Source organism: Rhodamnia argentea, chromosome 6 (genome assembly GCF_020921035.1).
Source record: "Rhodamnia argentea isolate NSW1041297 chromosome 6, ASM2092103v1, whole genome shotgun sequence".
Classification (NCBI taxonomy): Eukaryota; Viridiplantae; Streptophyta; class Magnoliopsida; order Myrtales; family Myrtaceae; genus Rhodamnia; species Rhodamnia argentea.
Window position 1 is genome coordinate 10,945,650 of NC_063155.1, and position 21,081 is coordinate 10,966,730.

Consider the following 21,081-nt stretch of genomic DNA (forward strand, 5'->3'; position numbering starts at 1 on the left):
AAGAAGAAGTAGAAAAAGGAAGAAATATAGTGATAATTTGATTCTTCATCGCCGTAGTAAACATGGGAGAAAATCGAATTTCTTTCTTCATCTTTACACAAAAAGGGGAGCAATTAATCGTGACACATTCACTAACGGGATGGTATTGACTTTCATACGGGCGTTACATGGCTATCGTCAACTCGTGTCGTGAGATGTTTGGTCAAGTCCCATAATGAGCGAAACCCTCATTTTGTGTTGCTGAAACATTCACCTAAGGAGAAAGTCTTTGCAACCGAAGTGAGCCGAGGAGCCAAGTGACGTGCTAGCACTATTTGTCTTCTTCTCGCTGCTTTTCTCATCCATCCTACCCCGCGCCACGTACTGATTTAGTTAGGGGAGCGTTCCACTTTAGAGGGAAGTGCTCGCAAGAGCAAGGGTGGGCGAAGCGGAAGCGAAAATGTCGATGAGATCGCCTATTGAAGGTCCGATGGCACCTTGCTCCGACTTGAGCTATGCAACAACGAGATGTCCCTTGATCCTTATTTCTTTTCTTATTGGAGAAAAAGAAAGGACTGTACTCCTCATCAAAAGTACCGTATTAATGTGCAAATTAATGGAGATGAATTTCCCTTTGAGATCTCTATTTTACCTAATTAACAGACTATTGATGGGAACAGTGACCGACTCAACATTGCATTGTTTCCGAAGAAGCCTTCGCTTTAACACTAAAAGCCTTCAATCATGCCACAAGCAATAAAAACACTACAATTTTTCATTATTAACAACTTATAAATTGGAGTCAATTACTTTGTTAAAAACTCAGCTTTTACTTGAAATCATCCATATGGATGTTCATCTGTTATTGAGCACCTCTTGTAATGATTTTATTCCTTGCACATTAATAAATACATTCAAATGTATGAAATATCCTTGAAATTTGCAATTTGCCATACGGTGATTCCGTAGTATCAGCTTTATTTTAAAAATCAAAACCTTCATATTCGAGGGCGTCGCCGAGAGCCACCAAAGCTAGGTGAGGGCCGGCGACCCTCCCCACAATCCGGGTGGGTGAGGGTCACCAAGCCCTCACTTGTGGTAAGCAAGGCCGCCGGCCTTTTTTGGCAACAGGGAGGAGGAGGCCCTTGCCTTTGGCTTTCTTTTTTTTCATTTTTTTAATGAATTTTTTAATTCTATTTAATCAATATTCTATTTTAAAAAATAGAACTTAGGCTAAAACAACGTTGTTTAGCCTTATGTTTCATGTTTTAGCCATGTACGAGAAATAAAATACTCCAAAAAAAAATCACATCAACATTTTCTATTAATCTAAATGGACGAAGTTAACGAAATGACTCATTTTTAGGACTTGATTATGCTTGTTATAAGTTTTATGACTCAATTACACTTTCGCAACAAGTTTTAGGACTTATGGTATATATATATCCCTTTTTCAAGCTGTTGAACAGTGGCTACCTTCTTGAGCCGCCGTACGAAGATAGAAAAAGAACTTGCAGGAGTTGTTTATTTTTTACATCCAGCATAGGAAATGACACCCGATAATTTATGCTGTGAGTTTTTCATTCAAGAGTGGTTTATATATATTCCCATTGAATGAATGAATAACCATTTCTTACTTACCACAATAAGTGAATTTTTTTTTTTTTTTTTTGTTCAAACCAATAAATTAAGAAATTATCAATCGCAGCCTCAAAGAAATTAATTTTCACCACTTCATGCGCTGATGTAACATAGTCTAGGATAAGGATTTTGGAGCGAAATGTAGCTATTCACGATTGATGTTTGTTGAAGCATTTCTTTTTTTACTGTTACTTGGGCAAAAGTTATTTTATGTTGATACGCATTGTCATAGCTTAAGTCACCATGCTCTGCCATACATAGAGGACATAATTTATGAGGACCCCGACCTGTCACTTGATGGGGCAAGAAGCAACCTCAAAACTTGCTAAAGAAATCATGAATGTGTTGGTTGATGTCATGAGGCCTTTCTTGGTTGAGGAAATGCGCCACACCTTCCATAACCACCACTTCCTCCAAGAGAGGGACTGTCTTCTTGAACCCGCCTTTGTGTATGAAGTCTTTAATGCCTGGCACGTGGTAAACCAGGTCAAGCTCACCCACAATGAACTTCACAGGCACTTTCACCTCAGCCCCATCCCATGGTGCCATCAGCTCCCAGTTGCTGCAACAGTCAACACAAGAGAGTCTATCAGTTCATAAGAAGCTCCTTGATTCCTACTTCCATTATTGGCCCGTTAAGCTAATCGATCCGGTGAAAATCAAGCTGAAACTGTAGCTAAATTGTTGAAACAATATGGACACCCTTCCTTTCAGATCATGGATTGCACAGTGCAGAGAGGAGCAGATCTAAGTCTTGTACCAAACTACGTGGAATTTCAGAGCAATGTGAATTTCAAGTAGACAGTTGCAATCTCACAGCACAATGCAATCTCATCCCTTCTCTTGCGCACATACATACAAGAGATCAGATTGATTGGCCCGGGGAAAGAGTAGCTTACCGGTTGAGGTTCCTATAGTAGTTGATCCCTCCGATGAAGCCCTTTTTCTCAAACTTGTCAACGTAATAGTCAACGTCCTCCCGCGTCAGCCACGAAGGCAACATGATTGGGTCTTCCACTGGGTGCCCGAACCCTTTCCCTTTGGGAAAGAAAAGAGGGCCGGGAATGCGGTATGTCAAGATCCCCTCGAGGACTCTCCTGGTCCCCATCTGTGCAAACTCGGCCTCGATATCTCCATGTTCCTGCATTTAATACAATTATGACAACAATCATGCACTTTAAAATGGACTCGATTTGATATTACCACTGTCACGATGGATCTCTACACAAAAATCAAATGAGTTTAAGATTGTTATGTTCACTCGGTTCTAACTCAGCACAAGAAGATCAATACCTATAGGAAAAAAGCGTTGCATGTTTCCCGAAATCAAATGCAGCGCAAAACTCTAGATGACAACCTGGTTAGGTGTTTAAAGAAGGCGTGCGACTAACAGGCATACCGGTGGATGTCCGAACTTGCTAACACCAGATTAATCCTCCAATAAAGCAACAAGACATACTTGGCAAATCCAGCATTTGGAGAAATGAAATTGAACTTAGCTTTGGTGAGTCACTACGGCTCAAGGACCTATACATATAGGAAAATCATGTGTATAGAAAGCAGAATCTGTTTAAAGAGAGACACTTGTTAAATTACTCAATTAGATTTACATTACAATTTTCAATGTGCAAACTCTTCTTCTACAGATGGTAATCAGCATTTTGAGATCTGCAATTTGAGATTTATCGCTAAGTACGTTCCACGAGTGCATCCAATCGGCCACAGAAAACACAAGCAAGCAACAACAACAAAAGGAAAAAGAGAACACGAGAAAGACCCGAACCTGAAACCTGCATATGTAGTAGTCATCGCCATAGGCGGCCCTGTAGCCGTCGAGGGGCTTCCTCTCGGGGTTTCGGGGCAACCACGGCACGCTGAGATTGACCAAAGCCTTGACCCGGTCGGGTCTGAGCAGGCATAAGTACCACGCCATCAGGGCCCCCCAATCGTGGCCCACCACGAACGCCTTCTCCTCCCCCTCCGCTGCCACCGCGTCCAGGAGCCCCACCAGGTCGCCCACCACGTGGAGGGCCGTGTAGGCATCCGTCGGGGCCGGGGCGTCGGAGTCCCCGTAGCCGCGGAGGTCGGGGGCGACGGCGCGGAAGCCGAGCGCGGAGAGGCCGAGGATCTGGTGGCGCCACGTGTACCAGAGCTCCGGGAACCCGTGGATGAAGAGGATGAGCGGGCCCTCGCCGCTCTCTGCCACGTGGAGGTTCACGCCGTTGACCTTCACCGTGCGATGCTTGATGGTCTCCATCTTTGCTTGGGACTGTCTGAGTGAAGCTCGCTGCAGGGAGCGTTTTCTTGATTTGTGTTGTGTGATTGAACTTTTGAAGAAGATGATGTGGAGAAAGAGAGCAACGACGAAACTCCCAGAAGAGGAGAAGAGAAGAGGCAGAGAGAGAAAAAGTGGGGAGGCGGCTGGGCATTAACGGGGAGTTATGGAGACGCCAAGATTTGAAAATTCTTTTGGGAGTGGGGCTCAGGCTGCCACGTGACACTCTGGTCGCATCCCATATTTTCTCACAAAGTAGAGAGATTGATGGGGAAGGTTAGATCCCAACTTGCATAATAGCAGACAATCTTGAAAAGAGACACCTGTCAATTGATAGATAAGAACAAAATCATTTCCTCTCTTTTATTTTATTTTTTCCCTCTTTTTTTTTTTTTTGGCAATTCCATCGAATGCTTTGATTTCGTTCTAAAGTAGTGAGATTGTGGAAATTATTTTCCTTTTAATTTGGTTAGAAATGAAATGCTTCGTTCCGCTAGCGATGCGATATAAGGCCGATTATTAACAACTGCTATTCAAGACGCCAAAGTAATTTTCTAATTTGGATAGCGAAGGAGGTACTAGCTGGCGATTCCGATTTGCAAAATTCGATGTGCTACGTCGACGACTTTCAAGTTTTGTCTTTTAGGGAACTTCGGAGGTGCATCTTTTTTGTCGATCCAATGATTCTTTAGTTTGAATGCCAAAGGAGTTGCAATTTATCATTCTTGAGCCAACTCTTGGTAAATTTGAATTTTGACCGTGCCCAAAATTTAGCTTGCCTTTCTTTGTTGCTAGTTTCAGAAATTACTCCCGATCCGTCAATCAAGGAAAATTCTTTCGGCCAAATTTGCTTTTGGGAGTTCATGAGTATTTTAAGGTTCTTGGCTTATCTCATGATAGAAATATTGACACGATATTTGACGTCGAGAGATTGATGCCTAAAGAAAGAATTTTTTTTCCGAAGATGACGTATTTTGGGATTGTTTTCTTAAGGGGGCCAAACAAGTTTCCTGAGCTACATAAATTCTCTGATGGGTTTGAAGAGTACAAGTGTGCATAGTCGGATTGTCATTATTGAGATTGCCGTTATTATTGGTAGAAAGATCGTTCACACACTCACCTGGGAGTCGAGTTGTTTGCCGTGGGACGTGACTCTCCCAATCAACGTGCCAATATCTCTTCTTTATTTGAATTTGCTACTTGGGGAGCAATTATTCAATCAGTGGTAAGTTTGTTGTACGGAAGTTGATTCAATCATAAAACCTTTCAATTTTATCATTTTAGTCATAAACCTTTGCACGTAATTTGAATCTTCCCAATCAATTTTTTGCTAGAAAATTGATGAAGTAGTGGCATGTCGTGTTAGGTGGCCAAGTTTAGAATTGTATTGACATCCGCACAATGGGTTTAGGAGTAACTGAGTAATAGTTCCGTCTACTTGACATTTTCCTATTTACATGCATTTCCTGATATGTATTTGATTCTTTTGCCGTAGTCTTTTTCTAATTAGGCAAATCATGGATAATAGAAAAACTTGCTCTGGCCTAGGGTTGCTTATATTGAGATTGCTTCTAACTAAGAATTATCTCTACAAGTGAAATCAAGTCTCTCTAATTGAGCTTTTATGAAGGAATCTCTGGCATATATGTCAAACACATAACAATGCCTCCCTTCTCTTGCCCCAAAAAAAAAAAATTTGAAAAGCTGAAATGCAGGAGTCAGCTTCCCCTCCAAAAAACATTCATAAACAGCTACGACTACATCTGATAAGAGCAATCAAATCTACTTCTTGGTTTGCCTCCATTTTAAACCGTCATCATGCTTGGACTGTAAGGCACTCCGGTGGCGGTGATCCAAGCGTCGCCCTTGTAGAAGACCTTCGGCGTGAAGTCTTTGATGTGCTGCGCGGTCATGCTCTTGATTCCGCGCCACTTCACTCTGTCCGTCGTAGCCGAGCCGGCCCCTCTGTTCCCATACTCCGCGTAGAAGCACGTGCTGAGCGCGAAGTCGCCCATCCATGCCAACCACCCTTGCGGCTGGATCAGGTCGTCAATCTGGGACTGCATGATGATCGTCCTTGAGTAGCTCTTCCACGGGCGGCCGAGGTACGCCTTGTTGATGTTCCGCAGGGGGTAGTAGGCAGGGTCGGCCGAGATGGTGCAGTTCTGGAGGATGATGGCAGAGGCAGAGCGGCGCTCGCCGCGTCCCGATGCAGTGACGATGCACTGCTGGTTCTCAAGGGGCTTCTTCACGAACATCTGGCAGTTCTGGAAGACGGTGGGCGCATCCCCGAAGATGAAGTCAATGGTGCCGGAGATGGTGCAGTCACGGTAGAACTGGCGATGGGCGTGCGTGTAGAGCGTGTCCTGGAAGGCGTCCATGTGGCAGTTGTAGAACACGGACATGTCGGACTGGACGCGTAGCGCCACGGCCTGGTGCTTCGCTGCGCCCGCTGAGTTCTCGAACTTGATGTCCTTGGCTATGAAGTTGCTTCCTACGGCAGCTGAAACATAAGTTTGACTTGGATTATTTTCCCTTGTCTTGTAGATGAGATCAACGAAGAATTCAAGTGAAAATGTTAAATGCTATGTTTCTTTCTCTTACTGAATGTTGCGGTGTTGCAGGTTTGGACTCCATCGACGTAGTTCAAGCTCCCAGTGATCACCGTCTTAGTGGGGCCATCACCGATCATCATGACATTGGTCGTCTTCTTGTCTACCAGTACTTTCTCTTTGTACACTCCCTCCTTGATGTATATAACGAAGGTCTTGTTGTTGTTCTTAGGAACGTCGACCAGAGCCTCCCTGATGGTCTTATACTTGCCGCTCCCGTCCTGGGCCACAACCACATCGGGCTTGAGGTCCACAGATGCTGCCGCAAGGAGCTTGCGTCGCCCCTCGTTGACCCACGGTGGGAACTCAGTGGACCCGTCCTGCTCCTCGGACAGGAGGCGACGGGTCACTCCCGGGATGTCGAAGGAGCTGAGCAGCGAGGAGATCTCGGTGACCATGGCGAGGCCGTTGCTGGTGAGCTCCCTGGAGCTCTGGAGGATTTGCTTCATCTTGTTTGCCGCAGCGCCAGTCGTGTTCTCAAAGCCGTCCAGGCAGCTCTCCTGGAATGTGATGGCTCCGCTGAGCCAGACCTGCAGGTCAGCCATGTACATGTCGAGCTTGCTCACATCGAATGCACCCAGCCTCTCGAAGGAGCTCTGGAGGTCGTCGATCGAGTACTCCAGGAGGTGCTGGCATGTCTCCAAGGCCTCCTGGGATCTCGGGTCCTTCGCGAGATCCTTCACCACAGTGGAGTTGTGGATTGCGGCCTTGACTTGGTTGATCGCGACTTGGAAGCCCGTCTGGATGAGGTCTTTGGGGTCGGTGTTGTTCCCGCCCGCTGATGAAAGGCTGCTCACACAGGCTTCCCGGTAATCAGTGGGTTGGCATATGGCTTGGATAGCCTTCATCGAGGTAGATACATCGCTGCTGGTACCAGCATTGGATTGGCTGGAGCTGCTGCTTCTGCTGCTGGTACTGACGGCCACGCCGATCACCACGGCCACGACAAATACTATGCCAACCCCGCCGATGGCATATGCCGTGCGCTTTCCTCGCCCCGAAGGGCCGGTGACGCGATCGTATCCGCTCATGTTTTTTTTTCCCTCCCGACACTTGCATTCATTTGAGAATTAAATAAAATAATCGTGGAATTGAGGACTATCGGAAGTTAGATATGAAACAGATGGAAAGTCTATAGAGATACTTGGGGTTATCTTCTTCATCCGTCGAGATCTCTGATCCTCCTATGGCTCTCTGGTTTTAATAGGCTGTGGGCAGAGGAGAGTTTTTTGAATGTGAGGAAGGGAAAAAAGGAAAGACAGAAATGGAAAGAAGGATAGGAATTGGCAGTTATTTCTGTTGGGAAACCTCAGGAGACATTTGATTTCCGACATAGAAGAGACGGTTGTTCTTGTTTTCCTGTTTGGTACTTTGCTAAAATGGATGGTGCTTATCTAAAATGGACAGTGCTCTCAAGGGTTCTCTTTGTTTGAGGCTAACTTTATATGGCGTTCAAGTCCTATCGTTGAACTGATGGTGTCAAATTGATGCTGCAAACGAAGGCCACTTGCCATTTATTTCTCCATCGGATGGGATTCATCCGTTACCATTATCACTTGGCGCAGAAAAAATTTGCATTGTATGGACGTTTCATGTATCATTATAGCATAAACAAAACTAAGTACGGTGCGTACAATGTATGGAATGATGTGCTTTGTTTTTTTTTTTTTTTTTTCAGTGACATAAGTGTCGATTTCGCGGATTCTCATATGAAGTAGAACGGAAGATTCTCATGATTCAGATATCAATCGTCGCAAGCTAGATTCCAATGTTCACATCTGTTTTTCTTGGTTGGAACACAAACAAGCATATGCCATGCAGTCAAAATCAGATACTTCCTTAGTAGTCTAATTATCGAAATACACAGGCCCGTGCTTTTTGGGAATGACCTCAGAGCATGGGCAAGTGCAATAAACCGAACTTAAAGCCAGGAGCTGAAAAATAATCTGAGCACACCATCATTCAAGCAATCCCTTGATGATAAATGATACATATTGTAAGAGTGAAATAACTTATCTTAATTTTGGAGTTTCTATTGAAAATCTTTATATTTAGATTGCTCATTATTCTCTATTAAGCTTATTCTCTTTTTGTTTCCATCCCACCGCATCACCTGCATGTTCTCTAGTATCTCATGGCTTCTACGACAAGCATTAATGTCATTTCAAGGGGGGATTAGTCATCGGTACAAAGGTTATAGTAAACTACTCAGCACAAAAATCACCTCTATCACCATTTTGGTACAAGAAACGGTTCTTGTCTACTTAATGATTGTGCAAATCAACGACAATGAAGGTGGCCTGTGTAAAAAGATGATCATAATCATATTGCTTCGCTTGCGTTACATCAAAAAAAATTTCCGAAGGAAAAGATAGCCAGGTCATGGTACAAGACTTGATATTGTTATTGAAAGGAAAACAGGAGAAGAAATTATGCTAGCAGCGTAGTTTTTTGCAATATATTCTGCCATTGAATACACCCTTATAAAAGGATATTATACCATTTCTTCCCTAATTCTTCTCAAGCTTTTATTAACAACAGAAGATAATTTCAAGCAGCCAAAACTATTCCAGCTAAAAAATTACCAACACATGATCATTTGCTTTCATTATACAAGGAATGATTGGCATGCTTTGTTTCAGAGTACTCTGACCTCGATCTCTTCCTTGTGGAGGAAAACATGCTCTGCTTCAGCTTTTCTCCAGGATTTCCTAGAGTTTGGCCCTCTGAAGTTCTAACTTGGCGATCGTGCCCAAATGGACTTCGTCCGGACCATCTGCAATTCGTAGAGTTCTTGCCGTGGCCCAGAGATGTGATAGGACAGTGTCTGAAGATACTCCAGCTCCGCCATGCACTTGGATAGCCATGTCGAGCACCTTCAGTGCCATGTTGGGAGCTGCTACCTGCTCCATATGGCAAATAAACAATTCAGAGCCAAGTCAAACGGATGGATGAATGATTATCAACGAATCGGTTCCTCATTCAAAAGCTTCCGATTACCTTAGCCATCGCAATGGTTCCACGAGCCTTCTTGTTCCCAAGCCGATCAAGCTGGTCAGCTGCTTCCAGCACTAGCAGTCTAGTTCTTTCCAGCTCTATCCGACACTTCAGAATGCAAATGACATCATCAGATCGATCTCTAAATGCCACAAAGTTAAGGAAATGATCCTTTTAATCAGGAAAAAAATTGATTCATATTTTACTTCTAATGAAACTCTAAATTCTGTTTCAACTCTAATTCTGTTTCAAATACAATATCCTCATGCATATAACATTCTTATCCATTGAGATTCATACTTTCACAAGACATTCAACTGACATGGCTTCCAAGTTCATGACCTCATCAACTTCAATCATCTAACAATCAGAGATATATCAAGTAAAAGGACTCTGCTCTAAGTATGGGCTAAGGTTCATGATTTATCTACTAATCAAATGGTTTACATTCTAAATTTTTAGGTGAACTTTTCATCTAGTGTTCTTTCGCTTACAAAGGAATGGGCTAGAGCTTTTTTTATCCTGATTATATCCCCATAAATTACCTTAGCCATATCTGACAAGAACGATCCTTGTTCTGCGATCAACTTCCCAAAGACTTTCCTTTTAAGAGCCCTTTGAGCCATCATCTGCATGCCACGTTCAGCTGCACCAATCAATCTCATGCAATGGTGCAATCTTCCGGGACCAAGCCTACCCTGCATGAGTTAGAGAACTATTTAAATCAGCAATTTACCATATCTGGAGCTGACAACTGTCAATCTTAAGAATAACGGCACCTACATAAGTAAAATCAAGAAAAAAAAAAAGGTTCGGAAATACAATCAACATATGTGTACAGCGTCCTCCAAAAATATTTTGTCTCTGTCATCCAACCCCACTCCCCCAACCTGCCTCTTCTCTTCCCAAGGAAGAAGACACCAACCCAAAAAAAAAAAAAAAAAAAACCACCAATCCCAAATTCATATTCATTACAAAATGAGCAACCAGATATCTCCCCAAGTGAAGCATCTCTCTCCCTGGTACTAAAAAGTAAAAATCAATTAATTGCCTGAGTAATAAAATGCAAATATGTTCTTCAATTGCCCAAAATAATTCAGGGAATGATATTTCAGAAGAACTAAGTCAGGTACTCCAAATAGTTGTAGGAGTGTTCATAGTCATCAGTCACCTGAGCCATTAAGTCACCAGGAAAAGAAAACTTAATACCTACCTGTGCAATTTCAAAACCACGACCTTCGCCAAGAAGAATATTCTTTGCTGGTACACATACATTCTCAAATGAAACTTCTGCGTGTCCATGAGGTGCATCATCAAATCCAAAAACCATGAGTGGTCTCTTTACATGAACACCTGGAGAATGAATATCCACTAAAATCATTGATTGCTGCTTGTGCTTGGCAGCAGTAAAATCAGTTTTACCCTGACAATTGACATCACAATTTCTCTGTAAAAATCGATCTCAAATCCAATTCAAAACAGCAATAATGTGCATGAGCTCACCATAACTATAAGAAGTCTACATCTTGGATCCATCGCTCCACTTGTCCACCACTTCTTACCATTGATTATGTACGAATCTCCTAATCTTCAAAAAGAAAGCGTACAGGCAAGTACAGTCAATTTCTTCTGGTGGTTTTCCTCATAAAGGGGTACAACTAATGGGGAGGGGAATCAAGAAGAATACAATCATGACATCATGAGTGAGGGAGATGCTTAACCAATCAGGTGAGGCATACTTCAAATATTTTTTAGCAGGAAAAACACAATGCCGACAGAAGATTTGAATTTCAAGCTTTATCTTTGGGTCACCAACAATCCCATTCGGGATATGCTCTGTCAACATACCTTCTGATGGAGCACTCTATATTAGTTGCATCAGAAGATGCAACTTGTGGTTCTGTCATTGCAAATCCTGACCGGATTTTCCCTTCGAGTAAAGGAACAAGCCATTTATTTAGCTGATCTTTATTTCCATATCGCAACAATACCTGATTTAAATGGAAAAGCATTGTATCAGATTTATGCTCCACAGAGACATCACTAAACAAGAGTGGAATGAAATCCAAATGTCAAATATCTACACGTGTCAGAACTTTATCCCATGGCGCAAAATGGCTAAAATGGCAAGTGAAGGACAATGGGAGTATCCATGAGTAATGATCGAAGATTTCAAACTGCACTTTTCCCTCCTGTATCTAAACTTCCACATCCATGTGCACCATCGTCTAACATACCCACATCATCCGAGCTACAAGCTCAGGATTTTAAAAATCTCGAGTGTCATACACCTCAAATGGTGTTTTGCGGGGCTTATCTACTATTTGTGCAGTCGACTCCATTTCAACCAGAGAGGATACAGGAATAATTTCAAACTCACGAGATAAAGTAAGTAAAAAGAGAATAATTAATTCATTGGCCAACTAATGAATACATATCTTGCCTCCATATTTCCAGTATCAGGTGGATTGCAATTGAAAATCTGTGGAGCCCAAACAGAACGGCCCGTAATCTCACAAAGGTAGCCATACTCGAGGTTAGAAAGGCCTGCGCCTAACAAGCGATCATACGCCTTGTTGCTGGATGCATGACTTTTTCCCTCAAAAATTAGTTCTCTTGCTCTAGCAGCACTATCAAACTGCATATATGATAGGAATGAGTGTCGGTTTATATAGCTATGCATATAATAGGAAGACTTTCTATGGAACATCACTCTCAGTAAAAGAGCAAGAGAAATCAACTAAATACTTGTAGTCATACAGGTATCCACAGGTTCCACAAGCCTTCTCTTTTTGCCAGCTCTTTCAATCTCTCCTCCTCAGGATGAACAGTCCATCGTAAATTAGATTGAGCAAGTCTGTAAAATTCATTTTCCAAAGGGTATATGTGATCTTCCATAAATTTAATCAGCTTGTTTCTCAAGTTCAAGACCCTTTCATTAGGGACAAATTGCCCTCCCTGCAATGAGAAGCTTCCTTCTCCACCATAATTGCCAGGTGTGGAGGAATTGAGAAACCTTGGAGCTGGAAAGTAAAAAGTAAAAAGGACAGAAAGAAATATATGAAGGTCCAGATTTGGATAAGGAGACAATCAGACCAACAACACCGAAAGAAACCAAAATTAGGAGACGCATATAAGAATATACGAAGCTATCCAGTACATACAGCACAAAATCAAAAACGGACCAAAATGCTTAAATGATATAATGAGATCAAACACTTGGTCACAATCATGATTAAAAAGTTCATTGGTTGGTGGTGGTAAGCTTTTAGCATCAATGACATGTTTGACCGATACAGTAACTTAGGAGACAGAAACTTCTGCAACATGAGCATGTGACCAAGAGGGAGCAGGGCTCTTGAAGTGAAGCCACCAGGACATCTCTGGATAAATAATCCTAAGCATAACCACCCTCTTTCCAAAGGTTGCCTTCGCCAGTGTGATGATTAACCACATTACACAAGGATTTTTTAAACTTTATCACGCGATACAAACACTAGAACGTGTCACTAACATGTGCATAAAGTCTACGAGTTAATCTGAGATTACCATGTAAGTGCACAGAAAGCTTCAAACAGTCATTTAATATATCCAATCGAGATCCTTATCCCAACAGAAGAATGATTTTGACCACGTGTTACCCACTTATTTCAACCACGGGTTCTACCAAGCCTCAAAATTTACTAGAAGTTTCCTTCCAATACTCGGCCAATCTAAAAACTCGCTTTTATGTTTGTTAAAACATCATATCAAAGCCACAAAAGAAGCAACTATTTGGGTGAATTTAACCCTCAGAGTTGACAACCTTTACCTTCTAAAATGGGCGCAAGTGGATCACAAGACCTATTTGGGATGACTTCTACATTTAGTGGAGCTCTTCCTCTAACAAGAGCCAGTTTGAAGTGGTGATAGGCCAAAAACCGCTGCTTCCTCACACAGTAGCAGTGCAAATGTTGGGAAATGCCCATGAGACTACAACTTGAAGGACTGGAGGCAAAACATGAATGTTGCCCAAGCTTATCTTGAGACGGCCTCCAAGCGGATGAAGAAGTGGGCCAACCAGAAGGGAAGGCCTATTGAATACCAGGTAGGCAACCTGGTCAATGCTTAGAATCCTTCTAGAACAACTGTGATACCTCGAGAACAAAGATCACGTGCAGCTACTATTGTTGATCCTGCAGAGCCTACCCCAAGGTTCAGGCCGGATTGTAGAAAGTGGGCGATACGTTTTTGGATTTCTATGAGAAGCTCTACGGCACTAACGATTCCCAATAGTGAGTCATCGGCATATCATGCGTAACAAATCCTTATTAAGTAATGGCTTTTAAGGGGGCCAGCTTATGGGCCAGGTGTTTCTCTGACTTGATAACTAGTATCACCTCCCCACGCAGCTCTATCAGCAGGCACTTTCTTTGCAAGACTTGATAAGGTCTCTCATTGCCGATTATTATTACAGCATTCTCTACCACAGAATTCGGCCTTTGGGATCAACCCGGTGGCTTCAATGAGGAAGGCAGCGCAAAGGAGGCTCGAGGGCTTATTAAGGAAGGCGGCAAGGGCCTATGCAGGGGGGAAAAGGAAAGGCCTTTACTGGTCCCCAAGAGTAGAGCTTAGGCCCGGAGGTGGTGGCTAAACTCGCCACGGAGTTCAGGAGCGAGTAAGACTATCTTGGTGAATGCAATAATAATCGACTGTTTGCTGCAGCAAAGTGCTTTGCCCATGCTGCTATCTGCCGCCAAAGCACTCTCAAGGAATTCGTGCTGGATGTCGAGATCAAGGGACTATCCAATCCATGTGGCGAAATCTATTTGTGGTGGAATAAACTCAAATCAAAATATATTTTCCGAGGATTCCTCCTTTTGCTCCTCAGCCTACGAGGCATTAGCACCCTGCTAGTAATGGCCAAAGTAGGCAAACCTGGTTATCAATTTCAGTTGCCTAGTTGGTTGAAGATCCCTCTAGTGTTTCGTGTGAGCTGCTTGAAGGCTTGCCGTGAAGACATGGAGGACTAGATGCTGAATGTACCAATTCATCCAGGCATGAATCCAATTTTCCAGTAGGTGATGCCGCAGAGGAGATCCTAGCCAAGAAAACTATTCAAGACCCGAACCATAGGTGCTCAGAGAGCAGTATCTGGTTCATTAAAAGGACCGAGGAGCCGAAGACATCAGCTAGGAACTGCAAGAGGACCTCAGACCATTCTCTTACTGAAAAGATCAAGCCAAGCTGCCGAGCACGTCGACAGATTGAGTGAGGAGTGTCACAAGTTTTTTGTGAGTGCTTTGATCCAGGACAATCCTGGATCAAAGCTCCATCTATGACTGCTCGGGTCAAGCACACATCAGCATGGGCTAGGGGTATTTTAGACTTTTCTTAGTTTTTTCCCTATTTTTCAAAATTTCCAAATGGAACCACCATCTAAAGAACCTGTAACGGTGGTAGAACAGATATTATCTTAAAGCTCTTTAGGGGTTCAACTACTCAAAATCTCCTATCGTAATATTCCCTGATGCACATTGCTCGTACCAGTGGTTAATACAACCGAGTGGAATATTTTCTTGAGACCCGTTTTCATTCTTTCTTACAAATCATTAGTCGAACTATGCATAAGCCTTGGCATTGGGGCGTGATGCGCTTGAATCTGCTGGTGTACTACTCGTGACTGAGGATAGTGCACACCACACGGTTCTTTGGACTAGGCGAACAACCTGACTGTGATACTTTGCATGGTAGATTAACACCATTTGATTATCCTATTTATTACATATCTTAATTTTCTTTCTCATTGTGCACCTTACTACATAGGTTTGAGTACTGTCTAGAGATTGAAGATGCTTTATGGGACATTCACAACATGCTAAAAGTACGAAAAGGTGGTGGTGTAAGATTTTAAGAAAATATACATAGCTTTCTACTAAGTTAACAAAGCATAAGAAGGATTATCTACCAGTTGGTGGGTGCTCAGGAAGCACAGAACTCCATCCAATATATGCCCATGCAAAGTCTATTAGGTAATGAACTAATTGACCCGCATGTTGTGCACGTTCACCTCCTGAAGCATTGCCCTACATCATCATATGCATGTCAATAACACATAAAGTAAATGATGGCCATCAAGCCGCAGAGTTTTTAGGAGTACCATTATCCATCTACTGTAGATTCCAGCATATATTGATGCACCACGGAAAAACGAAAAAGCCATGTAGAACTTCCAAGTAGCAGCAGGCCATGATTTGCCCTTCCATGCAAATTTCAAAAGAGTAAGAGTCAGTCATCGAAGTGAGCACACACAGAATGGAATGCCCAAATAAGTACGAAAGGTATCTTTCTCGCATAGTATTTTTTTTCTTTTTGGGCGCTCAATGTCTAGGGCCTAGGCCTCTTAGAGCACCTGACTGATCCAATTATACCACTCCAATAACCCATCCTACCATAACCAGGTAGCAGAGGCCCCTGGATAGCTCCAATAAGATTGCCTTTGCTTGGAGTCAAACACGTGAATAACCAAGCAAAAAGTTGGATGTCAAATACCAAGTTTTGGGTGAATCAAATTAAGTGTACTAAACCAAGGCCCAAGGCATCTAGCATTCTCAACTGAATATACTTCATGATTGCTAATATCGGTAATACCAACAGAATAGGCAACCGTGGGCTAAACCAAATTTACCGATTCCATGGAGTGATATGTTGTTCAATCATTTTCATTCAACCCAAGAATTCAGCATAAGCTGTCATGTTGCAATCAAGGGCAAAGAGGGCAGCCGCAAAGTTGCCACAACTTGAAAAGAGTTCTCTTAGAATAACAGTTTTTTGGGAAAATTTATCCATATATGCCAAAGAATCATCAGCTCAACAAAAATTACACTACCATTCATACGAATAAAAGATGAAAGTACACTTACAGATGCTGAGCAGTATTCAGCCAGATATTCAGCCATAGATGGAATACCCTCTGGAATTCCAGAAAGCTCAAAACCTTGACCGAGGTGGGCTTTATCCAACCTAATGTCAACAACATAAGGCTACAAAAAAATTTGCAAATCAACAGTTAACTGTTTGACAGCACAAATGGAATACTAATTCAAGCCTAATCTCATTAGTAGCCTAAAAATAAAAAGGAAAATGACCGAAAGGATCAAGAATTTCGGCCAAAGAAGACAAAACAAATGGGAAAAAAAAAAAGGTTCCTCCATGCAAGGAAATAAACAAGTTGAATTTAAGTACCATGCAGCAGTATGCAACATCACACATCTGGTTTCCAAGTGTAGACAATTCCCAGTCAAGGATACCGATAACTCGATCCTGCACCAATAGAATCTGATAAGATTTACGATGGCTGTATCACATTGTTGTTTCACTCAAGCCAGCATGCCCCATTGGAGAATCAGAAAATTCAATTCCAACATGTAATGCAGAAGAATAGCCAATATTAAAGTAGGCACATTGAGTAGTCTAAAGGGCACGTATTTTTCCTTATCATAAGAACGATCCAAGGCAAAAGGATTTTCAAATACCAGACCTCCAAGGGATGAAATACAAGATTATCGAGACGAAAGTCTCCATGAACTATGCCTGCTGTAGCTCCTGAAGAATCTTCTTGAGGAATATACTGTCGAAGCCAATTGATCAGGTCGAACATTTTTGGATTTCTCTCAGGCTTACCCTCTCCAGTTGAAGCAATATACTGCTTAGCCCATCTCTCTACCTAAATCATGTATCCAAACAAATATGACAACCAGATCGAATTGCACAACATAAGGTTCTATACAAGATTTCCACAGCCAAGAGCTTTACAATTCCTACGAGGACAGTGGATCCCCATTGTCTCATCAATCGCAATCTTTAGCCAAACCACTCCAAAGGAAAAGGTAAGAATTCGCATGCACACCTGTCGCTTGCAATAATTATCTTTTCGTCCATACTTTCCTAGACCAACAGCATCCACATTAGCAGAATGTAAAGATGCCAAAGCTTTTGCAGTTGCTCCATATACTGCCCTTCTCCTATCTGGCGCGACACCCTGAAAGGAATTGAAAAAGAAAAACACAAATCTGCATCAATCTATTGTGGTTAACAAAGTGAAAGCCAGTCACCAACTAGGGTGTAGCAATATTTTAGTGCAGTCTTTGATCCAAACAAATAATACTAATTCAGTCTATGTAATCATACCGGCAGACTGGGGTCTACGAATATACGTCCTTCCAGGTACTCCATGATGTAAAATGCAGTCCCAATTATACTCGGATCAGTACACAAGCAGAACACTTTAGGAACTGGAACCTTTGTGTGGGCACCCAAAGCTTGGAGTACCTATTGCAAATGGGAACCAAAGTAGTAACTAGAACGAGTCTCATCCATAACCCCGGCTAAGTAATCATCAACAGTCTGCTATTCTAAAGTGTCTAAACCACTGTTTATGTACTTCCGGTCTCTTGAGTCTGGCTATTCTCCAGGCAGACCGTTAATCAATTCACCAATTTCCATACAGACAGAGATTATGAATTGCTTTCACTACAGTACTGAGAACACCCACTGTTCAACGTCGACCAATCGCAGAAAAAAGTACCGAGATAAAGCAAATTCATACAAAAAAATCGGACATAGCCACACTTCATTCATCGACCTATATACCCCAAGTATTAACCTGAAACTCTCTATCGACGGCGTGAGCGGATTCCAGCAACTTCCCCTGCGGCTTCTTCCTCATTACGTAACGCTTCAACTCGCCCCCACTCCCAACCTCCATGAGGAACGTCGGGTTCGACTGGCCGTGTCCGAACTGAAAAATCACACCATTCCCACTCATCATCATCCCCACCGACGGTCACAAAAGAGCTGAGGCGCGAGCGCGCGAGGTGAATCGAAATCAAGAGGCGAAAATTTCACGGCAGACCTGAGAAACGGCGGAAGTAGACGGGGAGAGAGGGAATCCGGGGACATTCGCCGATGCGTAGCGGAATAGCGCGTCGAGGTCCAGCTCGTGAGCCGAGTCGACTCGCTGTAGAAGATCACTGGTCCGACTCGCCATCTCTTTCTGTCTCTGTGAGATCGGGATTTGATTTTTCGAGCGAAGATCGAGTCAAGAACATCCGTTGGGAAAACCTAGAGAGAGAGACGAGCACAACAATGGCGGCATTAGTTAAATGCTTGGAAGCATCGGAAGACGACGACGCCTTGCCGTTCTAGGAACCATGGACAGGTGGCGGTAAGAGGGGGCGTGTACGGCTGTTTATCATGCTCTCGCCCTCGGGAATTTGCAGGCGTGAATGACGGATATTTCTATGAGGTGACGTGGAGGCCAATTAGGATATGCTTCCATTTATGAAAACTCATTTGACTATGATTAGGCAATTTGGATGGAAATGATCGTCGGATGCGTCGACGAGAGAGAGTCGGACACGTTTCTTCACATTATTGTATTTGCACTCGCACCCTTATATGATCAGACCAAACCATTGAGAGTGGACGTGTCACCAGTGCAATTTCCATCTTATTATCAATTTCGATTCGTTAGTATGGGACAAAAACGAGGAGGCCGGATTAGAGAAAACAGCTCCCCTCATAGATTTCCTTGAGGAAATCGTCGGGCGAATCAATTTGCCGACCGCTAGCATTGATTGCATTAGCGTACAAATGCATTCACTTGATTGTGCTATATATGGCTTAATTATCGGTGGACACAGCTTATTGTGTTATGGTATTGTTTCACCAAAAATGTTCATAACGTAAGATCTTTCATCGAATGCATGAGCCTTCGGATTTGATGATTAAACGAATTCTTATGACGATTCCGGACATGAAGTAAAGATAAACGGGTATCGGATAAATTGGACGATAAATGTAAAGTGCAATAAAGGATAAAGACAAATAAGTTAAATTACTGAGCAAAAGATAAGTTTTATTGGTTGTTGAATGATTCGAATCCGTTACAGAGAGTTGAGGTGCGAGCGTGCAAGGTAAATAAAAAATCAAGAGGCGAAATTTCACAACAAACTTGTGAGACGGAGAGTATAGATGGAGAGAGAGGGGATCCAGGGACATTCGCCGATGCGTAGCAAAATAACACGTCGAGGTCCGGCTTGTGAGCTGAATCAACTCACCGTAGAAGATCACTAGTCCGACTCACCTTCTCTGTCTCTGTGAGATTGTGAGTTTGGATCGGATTTGATTTTTCCAACAGCCTTCGGACAAGCGAAGTTTCAAGTCAAGAACATTTGTTGGGAAGAGAGAGAGAGAGAGAGAGGAGTACAAGAATGACGGCATTAATTATCTACTTGGAAGAATCAATAGACATTGAATCATAAGGAGATTTGACTTGTTGTGTCAATTAGGCGGCCTGTGGATTTTTGTGGCTCTTCATGGTGCTTTCGGATTAATAGATTTCATGTTACGTCAATTTGAACTTGCTCGATCTATTTAATTGCGATCTAAGGATTGAGGCCTTAACTAAGTACTAAAGTTGCTAGAGCAGTTGCCTTCGTTGACTCTTTATGAAAGAATCGGAATATCCCTACTTCTCTTCTTGTTCTAAGCGAGAAAAAAGGATTCAAAATCTTGTTTGAAGGAAAGGTTGTCAAAGGCCCTGTTTAATTCAACATTTGATCAAGGAATTTTGAGAAAATACAAATACTTTTAGATTAAAGGCCTTTTTTAAAATGCAAGTAGTATTTGGTAAAATATATTTTAAAAACACATTTAGAAAGCAACTTTGACGTAAATATTGTTTGGTGAAAAATGAACTTTATAAAGTATTTTTACTTTTTGACAAAAATGCAGCGGCAGCGAGGGGCGGTGGCCAATGGTGGAGGGCGAGCGATGGTGGGGGGGGAGGGTCGTCGAGGTTTGGCGGGTGGGCGATAGCTGGTGGCGACGAAGTTCGGCGGGCGAGTGATTGGGGGGCTGCGACAAGCAAACGACGCCCGGTGAGGGCGACGGCGGTTGCGCGGCAACGGACGACTAGCGGTGACGGCGATGGGCAACGGATCGTGGGCCACGGACGGTGGGATGCGGGGGGCGGGCCGGCCGGGGCAAGTAGGCGGGCCGACGGCGGGGGGCCGGCAGGTGTCGACAAGCGAAGGTGACAAAATTAAAATAAAAAAAATTAGTTGCATTTCGCAAAAATCCTTTAACCCAAAGTATCTCTAGAGGTACGTTGAGTTAAAGGATTTTAGAGAGCATTTGAAATGCAATTACATCTTCTCAAAGTGAGCTAAAAAATGAATCAAACACCATTTGCATTTGGCCAAGGGACTTTAGAATCATAATACTCATTTCTAATGCTAAACCAAACCGGGCCAAAGTCGTTAACTACAAATCCGGCTTCTAGGAACCACGGACAAGTGGCGGTAGGAGGGAGCGTGTATAGCTGTTATCAAACTCTCGTGCTCGGGAATAGCAGGCGTGCGGATGACGGATATTTCTATGATGTGACGTGGATGATGGGGATATGCTTCCACTTTTGAAAACTAAAATGACTATCACAAGGATTTTCGATGGGAATAATGGTCAGATGCATTGACAAGAGAGTCCGTTCAATACGACACGTTCCTTAAACATCATTATATTTTCACTTGTTCC

The 21,081-nt window shown here is 42.9% G+C and overlaps 3 protein-coding genes across 5 annotated transcripts; all 3 read right to left on the minus strand.

Moving 5' to 3' along the window:
- Window positions 1-1,812: 1,812 nt before the first annotated feature.
- Window positions 1,813-3,913, minus strand: LOC115755886 (epoxide hydrolase A-like). Its single transcript, XM_030695464.2, has 3 exons — window positions 3,404-3,913; window positions 2,520-2,761; window positions 1,813-2,182 (listed from the first exon to the last, which is right to left on the minus strand). Exons 1-3 carry the CDS (start codon window positions 3,875-3,877, stop codon window positions 1,936-1,938), a joined length of 963 nt encoding a protein of 320 aa, XP_030551324.1. The 5' UTR covers window positions 3,878-3,913; the 3' UTR covers window positions 1,813-1,935.
- A 1,582-nt stretch (window positions 3,914-5,495) lies between these two features.
- Window positions 5,496-7,844, minus strand: LOC115755885 (probable pectinesterase/pectinesterase inhibitor 21). Its single transcript, XM_030695463.2, has 2 exons — window positions 6,500-7,844; window positions 5,496-6,398 (listed from the first exon to the last, which is right to left on the minus strand). The coding sequence occupies exons 1-2, from the start codon at window positions 7,536-7,538 to the stop codon at window positions 5,701-5,703; spliced, it is 1,737 nt and encodes a 578-aa protein (XP_030551323.1). The 5' UTR covers window positions 7,539-7,844; the 3' UTR covers window positions 5,496-5,700.
- Window positions 7,845-8,961: 1,117 nt separating this feature from the next.
- LOC115755884 (probable acyl-CoA dehydrogenase IBR3) lies at window positions 8,962-19,716 on the minus strand. Of its 3 annotated transcripts, none has more exons than XM_048279873.1 (18): window positions 19,647-19,716; window positions 18,398-18,547; window positions 18,149-18,283; window positions 17,674-17,814; window positions 17,393-17,524; window positions 17,024-17,209; window positions 16,729-16,806; window positions 16,407-16,526; window positions 15,644-15,742; window positions 15,452-15,569; window positions 12,265-12,527; window positions 11,948-12,142; window positions 11,353-11,495; window positions 11,008-11,092; window positions 10,718-10,927; window positions 10,050-10,202; window positions 9,508-9,612; window positions 8,962-9,410 (listed from the first exon to the last, which is right to left on the minus strand). In XM_048279873.1, exons 2-18 carry the CDS (start codon window positions 18,530-18,532, stop codon window positions 9,219-9,221), a joined length of 2,490 nt encoding a protein of 829 aa, XP_048135830.1. In that variant the 5' UTR covers window positions 18,533-18,547; window positions 19,647-19,716; the 3' UTR covers window positions 8,962-9,218. The 3 variants fall into 3 exon arrangements, with proteins under 3 accessions (XP_048135830.1, XP_048135829.1, XP_030551322.1); XM_048279872.1 differs by having other exon boundaries at window positions 18,398-18,534; window positions 19,631-19,716; XM_030695462.2 differs by having other exon boundaries at window positions 18,398-18,555; window positions 19,653-19,711.
- Between the last annotated feature and the right edge of the window lie 1,365 nt (window positions 19,717-21,081).